This window comes from Mauremys mutica, chromosome 4 (genome assembly GCF_020497125.1).
Source record: "Mauremys mutica isolate MM-2020 ecotype Southern chromosome 4, ASM2049712v1, whole genome shotgun sequence".
NCBI lineage: Eukaryota > Metazoa > Chordata > Testudines > Geoemydidae > Mauremys > Mauremys mutica.
This window is the reverse complement of record NC_059075.1, coordinates 117,721,671-117,735,039: the sequence shown is the minus strand read 5'-3', so window position 1 is coordinate 117,735,039 and position 13,369 is coordinate 117,721,671. Positions and strand designations below refer to the sequence as shown.

General features: G+C 44.3%; 1 protein-coding gene across 1 annotated transcript in view; it reads left to right on the top strand.

Moving 5' to 3' along the window:
* Window positions 1-8,212: 8,212 nt before the first annotated feature.
* The window catches only part of LOC123369025 (NACHT, LRR and PYD domains-containing protein 3-like), a 55,114-nt gene continuing 49,957 nt past the window's right edge, over window positions 8,213-13,369 (top strand). Inside the window, exon 1 of the mRNA XM_045014397.1 lies at window positions 8,213-8,495. Coding sequence (XP_044870332.1) covers window positions 8,213-8,495 — 283 coding nt within the window. The remainder of the gene's footprint in view (window positions 8,496-13,369) is intronic.

Below are 13,369 nucleotides of genomic sequence, written 5' to 3'. Positions count from 1 at the left end.
CCTGGCAAAAATGTCTGCCAATGCCTGGCTCACGCTATTAGCCCTGGTGTTGCTTAGAGCTACTGCTTCTGGCCATCAAGTGGTAAAATCCATGAAAGTCAGTATGTACAGCTTTCCTCTGGGTGTCTTCTTAGGGAAAGGACCCAGAATATTCACAGCTACACACTGAAATGGAACCTCAATTATGGGGAGTGGCTGGAGATGGGCCTTGACCTGGTCTTGGGGCTTTCCCACCCTCTGGCACATCTCACAAGGCCAGATATAGGTAGGAACATCCTTGCCAATCCCCTCCCAGTGGAATAACTTCCCCCAAATGGTCTTTGGTCCTGTTCACTCCAGCATGGCCACTCCTGTGATCATGCCCTCCCACACATCTCCATGGAGCTCCATGCACCTCTGCACTGCTCACAGCACCCCCTGACAACAGCGTCCTGGGTAGTTGCCTATGTGGCCCACCCTTAAGGCCAGCACTGAGTGGAACCTCAAGAGACCAACTCTTAGAATTCACAGTAGAGAGGCAGGTGGCAGCAGGAGGTGACAGTGTGCACATCGGCAATGAAGCAGACAATGGTGCGGTGTACTGAACAGTGGCATGACAAACGACAGCAGCACAGTGAACGATGATGTGGTGGCAGCAGGCAGAGACACCGAGTTAGCAGAGACAACGGTGAGCCAGTTGTGGCAGCAGCAGCTTTGCTTAACATCTTTCATCCTCCTCCCCGCTCTCTGGTCCCATGGAGTTGTGAATGCACTTCTGGACTCTGAGTTTCCACCAATCATGCACAACAGCTGCAAGTGGGGTGCGGTGAAGGGAAAGGAGAGTAGCATTTTAAAGGGACATCTGTTTGTTGGACTTTCACACTGCTAGGTGAGAACAGAGCCAAAGGACACTGCCCAACATATTCTGGGGCGGGAGTTTTGTTCATGGTCAGATAAGTTTAAATCATGGTTATGGTATTTTCCTAAATTAGTGCCAGGTTCCTTTCTATTAAAATTTTTCTTTGCGATTCACAGACTCAGTGCCCATGAGAGGGGAAGTACAGCCTTTTCAGTGCATCCAGGGCTGGTGTTTAATATCTCCAGATTACTAGTTGGGGGCTCGAACTAGCTCTTTATTGGATTGCTAAGAGAGACCCCTGGATATTTAACCTGGCCCTTGTTGCTGCCTACTCCACCTGGCAAAAGGGTTACATTAGTGCAGGGGTAGGCAACCTATGGCAGGAGTGCCAAAGGCGGCACGTGAGCTGCTTTTCAGTGGCACTCACACTGCCCGGGTCCTGGCCACCAGACCGGGGGGCTCTGCATTTTAATGTAATTTTAAATGAAGCTTCTTAAACATTTTAAAAACCTTATTTACTTTACATACAACGATAGTTTAGTTATATATTATAGATTTATAGAAAAAGGTTAAAATGTATTACTAGCATGCAAAACCTTAAATCAGAGTGACTAAATGAAGACTCGGCACACCACTTCTGAAAGGTTGCCGACCCCTGCACTAGTTTATCATTTCCACCCCCCTTCTATTTTCTATATACTCTTTTGTTACCATTTTTGTCTTGTGTATTAGCAGTTTCAAGAGTGGTCAATTTTGGAATTGGCTCAGTTCCATTATTATGATTGCTGTAATAAGCTTGACAAGATAAAGCAACTTGAGACTCCCTGTCCTGGCGTGAGAGAGAACTGGTGGGAATAAACTATTACAAATGGCAGCTGAAAGTGGAGAAGTGAAGTGAAACCCACAGGCTCAGTGTCATGTTTATGATCAAGTTGCTCACATGTCCTGCTGGCAGCACTTCAGGAAACCAAGAATCATAGACAGAAGTTCCTGTTCTTCTTCAAGTAGTGTCCTTATGGGTGCTCCAGTCTGGATGTGTTTGCACCCTGAGGAACTTGCTTCCATGCCATGCACAAAGGGATTCCCAGCACAGACACAGAATTTCTGTTAATCACACTGCAATGGGACTCTTGAACTGCCCACCCCTGTATGTAGGTATAATCCTCAGCCTGCCAACGGAGGCTGGTAGGTCCAGGTAGAGGATTTCTGGTGCTGAAAGGTCAAAGATTATTTTTAAAAATGGAATAATCAGATACTTTAATACTTGTGTATGAACCCAAGCCCAGAACAAAATGAAATTAATCAAACATTAACGTAACCATAAATTGGAAAGGATTTAAGATATCCACAGTACTAGGGAACCACAACACTGTGGAGAGTAAAGGGTTAAAATGGCTGTATGGTTTCCAGTGTCTGGCATTAGAGAAGCATCAGTAGATGGGATGTTAGTTGCAGAGGCGCGCACGAGTGTGTGTGTGTGTGTGTGTGTGAGAGAGAGAGGGGGGGTTACTGTAGCTAATTAGTTATATCACATCCATCAATGTGTTTATCAGCAGTGTAAGATGCATCATGTCTTGTCAAGGGAAGATCAATTGAAGGATGCTTAGTAGGTGGCATGAAGTATGTGTGTGTGGATGCTGCATACATTCACATACAGAGTAAATTACAGTGCAGGGATGGCTCATGTTCTGTAATTATTAAGATGTTTGCTCTGGGATGAAACAGTTCAGTTACCCTTCTGGGTGCTACCCTCTGCATTTCCATAAAGCACAATATTTTGTTGTTGTTCATTTCTTTTGAATGCAATGTTTTCTTTGTAGGTTTAAAAGGAAAAAAAATGTTCAAAAGTCAAGAAATTCAATGTTCCACTATTGAATTTTACCCTCAAAGTATTGATACATATTTGCAACCTACTGGTGAACTTTTTTTGACTGGGGAAGCAGCAGGGTTAAGTGTAATAATGACTGATTTTGAAGACAGGAAATGCAGAGCCCATATATATAGGATGTAAAAGTACTCTCGGATCTCTGCAATCTGCTGAGAACATTCCTCCACTTTAGCATGAAGAAGTTCTAAAAAATTCACCCTAAACAAGTTTTCTTCAGTGCCTCAAGGTGAGTCCACAATGCATAGTATTTTTATTGATCTATGTCATATTATAGTCAGTTAGGTTCTACGAAGAAAGCCAGAGTCTTCTGTGCAGATAGAAAATGAATTCACAAGTAGAGAGCTCTCTGGTCCCTTGTAGATTTCTCTTGTATGCTGTGATTTTTCTTGTATGAAAACCTGAAAGGAGAACACATCATTTGCTCTGATTTCTGTATTTGTATGTGAGAAAATGACTGAGTGGGGCAGAACCTATAACAGGACAAAGGCAATGGTCCCTTCTGTGTCTGCAAGTGGAGGTTGAAGCTGGGCAATGCTTTTCATTCAAAACTTTTTTTTCCTACCAAAAGTGCAGATTCATGTTGGCCAAAAAGGTTTGCAAATTAATTTTGGTGAATTGCTTTGGTCAGACAAAAAAACAAAAACATTGTGAGGAAAACCTGAAGTGGCTTGTTTTGGCATTTCTGAAACTAAATATTTCAGCTTCTCATTTTCTTTTTTTGGAATTTCCTTTAATGTTATATAAAAAAATTGAAAGGTTTAAAAAGAAAAAAGCTTGAAATAAAAAAAGTGCTTTTGTTGGACCTAATAAATTGTTTTGATTTCTCAGAACGGCCACCAAACCAAAAAAATCAGTTATTTGCACAGTTGTAGTGGAGGAAAGACTGGATCTTCCAGCCCTAGAGAAGCCCATTCCAGCCCTAGAGAAGGAGAAAGGAATACTTACCCCACAGCTTCCTTCTGTTTTTGCTCCTGGTCCCCGGGAAACCCTTCCACAGGATTCAAGCTCTCTTTCATTTGAGGGGAAATGGTCCTTCTCTTTGTGACATTCTCATATCTTGATAAAAGGCCACCCTTTATTATACACTCCTGTCCAACTGAATTTGCTGTTCTCAATCTACCTTAATATTGCATCAAATCCATTAAACTCAAGTGTTTCAAGACAATCACAGCTACTTTACAGGCTGCAGTTTGTTGTAGCCGTGTTAATATTACTGGAGAGCCTTAACTTATGAACTTCCCTGACTTCTGCATTTTCACTTTCATCCTTCATGTTGTTTCACCATAGTGTATTTTTGAATTTTAGTACAGTGCTGTGCTTTTACTCCATGAACTGTAGCCTGCGCTCTGTTGCTTCTGTTTCCCTGCTTTTGGCTCAGTGTTCAGTTTCAGTGTATCCAGTTCACAGGCAATAAGGCTTCCTTTCCCTGACTGGTAGAAGTTGAAACAAATGATCAGACTTTATAGGGCTTGTGGGCTGCTCTATAGCTGGGTGAAATGTAATATTAGTAAAAGCTTTAGAAAAACATTTTACCCATCTTACCTCAACTTCCTTCATTAAAGAGAGAATGGTCTGTACTTCTGCATTGCTGACCTTAAGTACAGAATGGCTGTTGTGGCTGGTGGTGGGTCCCGTGCTTTTCCTTGGTGTGGTGTGTCAGGGTGTGGCCCCTGCCCCTATTCTTGGGCTTTGCAAGTGCCCTGGAGAAAAGGGAAAGGGATCTGGGTCTATCCCCTACTCCGGGTCCCAGCCCCTTCAGCCCTTCTGTGCGGGGGGAGTCCCTCTGCTCTGCTTGGGCAGGGTTTCCCTTCCCCTGATATTCCAATCCTCTGATCAATAACAGTGCTCCTCCAAACTGCAGTCAACTCTCCTTCCCCTTTCCTGTCTGACTGAAGCAGGGGTTCTTATTAGGTCTCGCAGGGCCTTAATTGGCTCCAGGTGCTCTAATTAACCCGTAGCAACCTCTCCTTAGTCCACAGGGGATAAGGCTCTGGTAATCCTAGGGCTTATATACCTCTGTCTATCACTCTTCTGCTGCCCTCTGGCCCAGCTGTATCACACTGTGTTAGTTTAATAGAATGTAAAGAATAGCAAACATTATCCAAGTTGCTGGTTTTAGAACATAACTCTAAATGGGATACTTCATTACATTTACTCATTGCGATAAACATTCTCCCCGTCCAGACACTATTTTCATGTTGGTGTAACTGCGAACACTGGAGTGACACCAGTACAGAGCTGATAATGTGGAACGGGGAATCAGGACCAGGTAGCTCTTGGCAGCAACTTTTCTGAGACATTTTCCTGCCCTGGACGAGTTCATCTTAATTTGAATAAGTAACTGAGGTTTTGACACACATAAAAGTGTTGAGTCTCCCCAAGTGACACACGTCTGTGACGTTAGCTCTGAAGATTCCAGAACTTGCCTCTGATTTCTGCCCACAAAGTGCTGCCCCATGTCATGCCCTCCCTTTGGCTGCCATTTTGTAGGTGCTTGTTGGATAAGGAAATGGGGTTTGAACATTTTTGTTAACATTTTTAGTGGTTTAAGGACACACATAATAAAAGTGAAAGAATAAAAAAAATAATGTGGGAGAGACAAGACACCACAGCCATAAGGGGACAAAACATGCAGGCATGGATCTGAAACAGAATAAGAGGAGCAGGGAGCAAAAACAAGAAGGAAGCTGAAATTACATCTTCAGAAGACAGCCATATAAATACCATGTAATCCAGTAAAATATTTAAATTAAACTTTGTGGTCTCTGATTTTTAACAGAATGCCCTAACCCAGGGGTAGGCAACCTATGGCACATGCCCCAAAGGCGGCACGCGAGCTGATTTTCAGTGGCACTCACACTGCCCAGGTCCTGGCCACTGGTCCAGGGGGCTCTGCATTTTAATTTAAATGAAGCTTCTTCAACATTTTACAAACCTTATTTACTGTACATACAACAATAGTTTAATTATATATTATAGACTTATAGAAAGAGACCTTCTAAGAATGTTAAAATTTATTACTGGCACGTGAAACCTTAAATCAGAGTGAATAAATGAAGACTCGGTACACCACTGCTGAAAGGTTGCCGTCCCCTGCCCTAACCACTGGGTTCTGACGTATTCTGAGGCAGGCTGCCCTTAATGTCTCCTGCTGAACCTGTCCCACGGTGTACTAAATATGCACTGGAGCAGGGGGAATGGACCCTGACTCTCCTGCCACCCATGTGAATGCCTTAACCACTGAGTGACAGAGCCATTTGTGCTCTCTTGGGCCAAATGACTATTAACTATTGATAGACAGTGGAATAGCTCCAACAGGAGAGAGAGAGAGACATGCCCCAGAATAGCCCAGTGGTTGGGGCACTCACTTGAGAGGTGGGAAAGCCCTGCTCAGATCCCTTCTGCACATACTGCAGAGGTAGAAATTGACGGATTAGGGCCCTAACCACTGGGCTACAAGTTGTAAGGGAAGTGATACCATCAGAACTTCCGCCTCCAGTTGTTTGTGAGGAGACAGACATAAAAGGCATGGCAATGTCTAATTTCAGCCAGTTTGAAGCTGGGGCGTACAGTTGAAGTAGGCATCCTGAGGCAGCTGTGCACATGCCCAGCTTTTGTGGGTTCAGCAAAGCTGTTGTCTTTGTCCTGTCACCCTGGAGGAGGGGGCAGGCTGTCCACATGGGTTCAGCAAACTCAGAGATCAGTCATGGTGACCTCAGTTTACATGCCCTGCTTTGGTGTTCATTGGAGGAGAGCAGACCTCTTATTTCTATTGGACACTTGACAAATGGGCTCTCAGGTTTCTGTTCTTCCCGCTTTGTTTGCTGCTTCTGTGGCTGTCCAGTAGATGGTGTCAGTGGATAGTACATTTCTTTGATCCTTTTCTTATGGGAGGGTTTGTATGCTTTAGTCAGGGATTGTGCTTCTCTATTAACCACTACTGTTAATTGGAATGTCCCCCTTTAAGCAATACCTTTCAGTGTTTCAAATTTATACGTTGGTTAGGTGCTTCTTTTTCCTTTTTGTGCTATACAATTAATAGCACTTCTAGAGTTCAAGAATCATTTAGAATGAAAAACCAACAAAATCCCTTATAGTTCCCCCCAATAAAGTGGAAATAGTCCATACGGTCTTTAATTATATATAAGCATTTCACATCCTTTGAGGCTCACAATAGGACAAGAGACATTATTTTGAGTGGACCAGATAGATTGTCCTCATATGGAGAGAGAAGGTGCCTTTCATTCATACAATAGTTGAATATACAGCTTCAAATTTGGGGTGAAAGGGAGTTGGTTTGGATGTCTTGGGGCAGCAGGAAGTTTGACCTCTGAAATCTTTTGGTTTTCTGGGTCTCACAACAAACTATTCCTTAAACAGTTTATCTGATTTATAGTTTCCCAGCCCATGGGCACCAGATTTGTATAATTTTTGGTGGTGCCCAGAACGGGTCCAAGCAGAGCCATCCTGTCCATAGGATGGACCAGGGCAACTGTTCCGGGCCCCATGCTTCAGGGGGGATGCAGGGTCCAGAGCGGCCTGGTGGGCTAGTGGGGGACCTGGCGCTGGCAGCAGCAAGTGACCCAGCCCCATCCCACCCTACTCTCCTCCACTCTGCCCCACCTCTTCCCATCCCTGCATTGCCTCCTCCCGCTCCCATTCCACCCCTTCTCCCAAGCCTCTGTCTTGCCTCTTTCCGACTTCTGCCCCCTCCTCTGAGAGACGCAGGAAGCTGGCAGGGTGGGGCTGGCTGCGACCATATCACTCGCTGCTGCCAGCTCCAGGCACCCGGCTACCACCCCCAGCCACCTTGGGCCCCGTGTCCCCCTGAAGTGTGGGGCCAGGTGCAGTTGCACCAGGTCCATCATAAGAATGGGACATCTCTGAAAATATAAGCCCAAACATTGGTGTAGCCGGGCCCATGTTCCTGAATACTGGTGGACCACTGGCACCACAGGCCCTTATAACTCACCACCTATGTCCCAGACACTCCCCACCCCAAATCTCTGGCACTTAAGTCACTCACAGGTTCAATAGGCCAATGGTCCTTTCTGCATAGAAAAGCAAGGTGTCTGTCACGTTCAGAGGGCTCTCTTTAGTTAGTTCAAGAGAGATGAAAGATTTGTTCATGTGTAAATTATGAGAAGCACAGACAAATATATATGATAGTGTGATTGCCACTTGTGTGGAAGGTTACCACAGTTTTATGCATTTTCTAGTTAAAACCCGTTCCTGCAGTTTATTACATGGTTGTTGGCACCATGTATGTAGTATAAATGCAGGAAATAATTAGTATATAATTAAAAAAAATTCTTTTAATCTTTCAGTTCCAGGTGGATGGGTGAGGGCATTGTTTCTATAAACAAGCCACCATTCTTTCTATGGCAAGGCCAGTGACTAACTTCAAAAGACCAACATGATGCTATCAGTGAAGAATTAGTTTTAATTTTCTACCTTTATTTTCAGATTCTTTATAATATCCTGTGATGGAAAGAGTGAAAAATCTAAGACTCATCTTTCTAGAAGCACTGGAAAATCTCTTGGCAGAAGAATTTGACAGATTTAAATATGCATTAACATGTATCGAGTGTGATGGAGGAGGGAAAATCCCCAAGTGTCGGCTGGAGGAGGCCAACACTCGGATGAAACTTGTGGATTTCATGTGTTCATACTGTTGTGAAGATGTTGCAGTAAAGACAGCTATTTGTGCCTTGGAACTGATGAAGATGAGAGATGCTGCTGCTAATCTCAGAGTAAAAAGAGCAAAAGGTAAGGACCTAAAGTGACTGTAAAACCTGGGAGTCTGTCATAAGAACATAAGAACATAAGAATGGCCGTACCGGGTCAGACCAAAGGTCCATCTAGCCCAGTATCTGTCTACCAACAGTGGCCAATGCCAGGTGCCCCAGAGGGAGTGAACCTAACAGGCAATGATCAAGTGATCTCTCTCCTGCCATCCATCTCCATCCTCTGACGAACAGAGGCTAGGGACACCATTCCTTACCCATCCTGGCTAATAGACATTTATGGACTTAACCACCATGAATTTATCCAGTTCTCTTTTAAACGCTGTTATAGTCCTAGCCTTCACAACCTCCTCAGGTAAGGAGTTCCACAAGTTGACTGTGCGCTGCATGAAGAAGAACTTTCTTTTATTTGTTTTAAACCTGCTGCCTATTAATTTCATTTGGTGACCCCTAGTTCTTGTATCATGGGAATAAGTAAATAACTTTTCCTTATCCACTTTCTCAACATCACTCATGATTTTATATACCTCTATCATATCCCCTCTTAGTCTTCTCTTTTCCAAGCTGAAGAGTCCTAGCCTCTTTAATCTTTCCTCGTATGGGACCCTCTCCAAACCCCTAATCATTTTAGTTGCCCTTTTCTGAACCTTTTCTAGTGCTAGAATATCTTTTTTGAGGTGAGGAGACCACATCTGTACACAGTATTCGAGATGTGGGCGTACCCTGGATTTATATAAGGGCAATAATATACTCTCTGTCTTATTTTCTATCCCCTTTTTAATGATTCCTAACATCCTTTTTGCTTTTTTGACCGCCTCTGCACACTGCATGGACATCTTCAGAGAACTATCCACGATGACTCCAAGATCTTTTTCCTGACTCATTGTAGCTAAATTAGCCCCCATCACGTTGTATGTATAGTTGGGGTTATTTTTTCCAATGTGCATTACTTTACATTTATCCACATTAAATTTCATTTGCCATTTTGTTGCCCAATCACTTAGTTTTGTGAGATCTTTTTGAAGTTCTTCACAATCTGCTTTGTTCTTAACTATCTTGAGCAGTTTAGTATCATCTGCAAACTTTGCCACCTCCCTGTTTACCCCTTTCTCCAGATCATTTATGAATAAATTGAATAGGATTGGTCCTAGGACTGACCCCTGGGGAACACCACTAGTTACCCCTCTCCATTCTGAGAATTTACCATTAATTCCTACCCTTTGTTCCCTGTCTTTTAACCAGTTCTCAATCCATGAAAGGACCTTCCCTTTTATCCCATGACAGCTTAATTTACGTAAGAGCCTTTGGTGAGGGACCTTGTCACAGGCTTTCTGAAAATCTAAGTACACTATGTCCACCGGATCCCCCTTGTCCACATGTTTGTTGACCCCTTCAAAGAACTCTAATAGATTAGTAAGACACGATTTCCCTTTACAGAAACCATGTTGACTATAGCTCAACAGTTTGTTTTTCTATGTGTCTGACAATTTTATTCTTAACTATTGTTTCAACCAGTTTGCCCGGTACCGACGTTAGACTTACCGGTCTGTAATTGCCGGGATCACCCCTAGAGCCCTTTTTAAATATTGGCGTTACATTAGCTAACTTCCAGTCATTGGGTACCGAAGCCGATTTAAAGGACAGGTTACAAACCTTAGTTAATAGTTCCGCAACTTCACATTTGAGTTCTTTCAGAACTCTTGGGTGAATGCCATCTGGTCCCGGTGACTTGTTAATGTTGAGTTTATCAATTAATTCCAAAACCTCCTCTAGTGACACTTCAATCTCAGATTTGTCACCTACAAACGCCAGCTCAGGTTTGGGAATCTCCCTAACATCCTCAGCCGTGAAGACTGAAGCAAAGAATCCATTTAGTTTCTCCGCAATGACTTTATCGTCTTTAAGCGCTCCTTTTGTATTTCGATCGTCAAGGGGCCCCACTGGTTGTTTAGCAGGCTTCCTGCTTCTGATGTACTTAAAAAACATGTTGTTATTACCTTTAGAGTTTTTGGCTAGCCGTTCTTCAAACTCCTCTTTGGCTTTTCTTATTACACTCTTGCACTTAAGTTGGCAGTGTTTGTGTTCCTTTCTATTTGCCTCACTAGGATTTGACTTCCACCTTTTAAAGGAAGTCTTTTTATCTCTTACTGCTTCTTTTACATGGTTGTTAAGCAACGGTGACTCTTTTTTAGTTCTTTTACTGTTTTTCTTAATTTGGGGTATACATTGAAGTTGGGCCTCTATTATGGTGTCTTTAAAAAGGGCCTACGCAACTTGCAGGGATTTCACTTTAGTCACTGTACCTTTTAACTTTTGTCTAACTAACCCCCTCATTTTTGTATAGTTCCCCCTTTTGAAATTAAAGGCCACAGTGTTGGGCAGTTGAGGTGTTCTTCCCACCACAGGGATGTTGAATGTTATTGTATTATGGACACTATTTCCAAGCGGTCCTGCTATAGTTACCTCTTGGACCAGCTCCTGCGCTCCACTGAGGATTAAATCTAGAGTTGTCTCTCCCCTTGTGGGTTCCCGTACCAGCTGCTCCATGAAGCAGTCATTTAAAGTATCGAGAAATTTTATCTCTGCATTTCGTCCTGAAGTGAAATGTTCCCAGTTAATATGGGAATAATTGAAATCCCCCACTATTATTGTGTTCTTAATTTTGATAGCCTCTCTAATTTCCCTTAGCATTTCATCATCACTATTACCGTCCTGGTCAGGTGGTCGATAATAGATCCCTAATGTTATATTTTTACTAGAGCATGACATTTCTATCCATAGAGATTCTATGGAACATGTGGATTTGCTTAAGATTTTTACTTCATTTGAATCTACACTTTCTTTCACATATAGTGCCACTCCTCCCCCTGCACGACCTGTTCTGTCCTTCCAATATATTTTGTACCCTGGAATGATTGTGTCCCATTGATTGCTCTCAGTCCACCAGGTTTCTGTGATACCTATTATATCAATATCCTCCTTTATCACAAGGCACTCTAGTTCACCCATCTTATTATTTAGACTTCTGGCATTTGTGTACAAGCACTTTAAAAACTTGTCCCTGTTTATTAGCCTACCTTTTTCTGATGTGCCAGATTCTTTTTTATGTGACTGTTTATAATCTGATCCAGCCTTTGCATTATACTCTTCAGTCCTCTGCTCCTGACTATAACCTGGAGATTCTCTATCATCAGACTCTCCCCTAAGAAAAGTCTGTGTCCGATCCACACGCTCCTCTGCAGCGGTCAGCTTTCCCCAATCTCCTAGTTTAAAAACTGCTCTACAACCTTTTAATGTTTAGTGCCAGCAGTCTGGTTCCACTTTGGTTTAGGTGGAGCCCATCTCTCCTGTATAGGCTCCTCCCATCCCAGAAGTTTCCCCAGTTCCTAATGAATGTGAACCCCTCCTCTCTACACCATCGTCTCATCCACGCATTGAGACTCTGAAGCTCTGTCTGCCTACCTGGCCCTGCGCATGGAACTGGGATCATTTCTGAGAATGCCACCATCGAGGTCCTGGATTTCAGTCTCTTCCCTAGCAGCCTAAATTTGGCTTCCAGGACATCTCTCCTACCCTTCCCTATGTCATTGGTACCTACATGTACCACGACCCAGCACTACACATAAGTCTGTCTAGATGCCTCGAGAGATCCGCAACCTTCGCACCAGGCAGGCAAGTCACCATACGGTTCTCCCGGTCATCACAAACCCAGCTATCTACATTTCTAATAATTGAATCTCCCATTACTAGCACCTGCCTTTTCCTAGAAACTGGAGTTCCCTCCCCCCGGAGAGGCAACCTCAGTGCGAGAGGCAACCCCAGCACCATCTGGAAGGAGGGTCCCAACTACGGGAAGGTTTACCTCTGCTCCCATTGACTGCTCTGCTTCCCTGGGCCTTTCATCCTCCTCAACAGCGCAGGGGCTGTCTGAGCGGAGGTGGGACAATTCTACAGTGTCCCGGAAAGCCTCATCAACATACTTCTCTGCCTTTCTTAGCTCCTCCAGTTCCGCCACCCTGGCCTCCAAAGTCCGTACATGGTCTCTGAGGGCCAGGAGCTCCTTGCACCGACTGCACACATTCGCCACCCGCCCACAGGGCAGGTAATCATACATGCAACACTCAGTGCAATAAACTGGATAGCCCCCACTCTGCTGCTGGGCTTCTGCCTGCATTGTCTCCTAGTTAATGGAAGGGTGGTTTAAAGAAAGGGGTTTTGAAATGTGGTTCGGTTTATAGGTTTTCCGGGGGGGCCGCAGAGAAGGGGTTACGGCTGGCGAGGGACTCCCACTCCCTTCCCACTCCCCTTCTAAACTCCCTTGCGAAACTCCCTGTTAGCAGCCCCTGGTCGCTTGTGCGCGGCTTTATAAAGCCCTGGCCTGAGTGAATGCCCCGCCCACTGATTAAGGCTCAGCCAATTACCAGAGGCTTCGAGCTTTCAAACCTGCCTCCAACTGCCAGCCAGAGCACAGGGTCCCTCAAACAAACAAACAAACAAACAGACTGACAAACACAAGCTCAGCACACAGCAAGTAACCCCCAAACACAAACAAACGCACACTACAGACAGTCACTTATCCCACAGATGCTGTATTAGCTCCTCCTTCACCTGGAGAACTCCCTTGCAAAACTCCCTGTTAGCAGCCCCTGTTCACAAAGCTGCCCCAGGGGGGCAGAGCAGGCAGAGAAACAACAGGCTGATGGCACCATGACACACCCTTGGGATGCTCAGGACTCTGAGTCACCTTGTTACCCACCCCTTTATCTCCAGCAAGAGTAAGGTTTGCTGGTGCTTAACTGGGTGTCAATTCTGTGACATCACTGATCTATTAGTCACTCAATCTCCTCTGGCCTCTGCCAGCCCTTATTTTGCCTTACAGGGACAATCCACACAGCA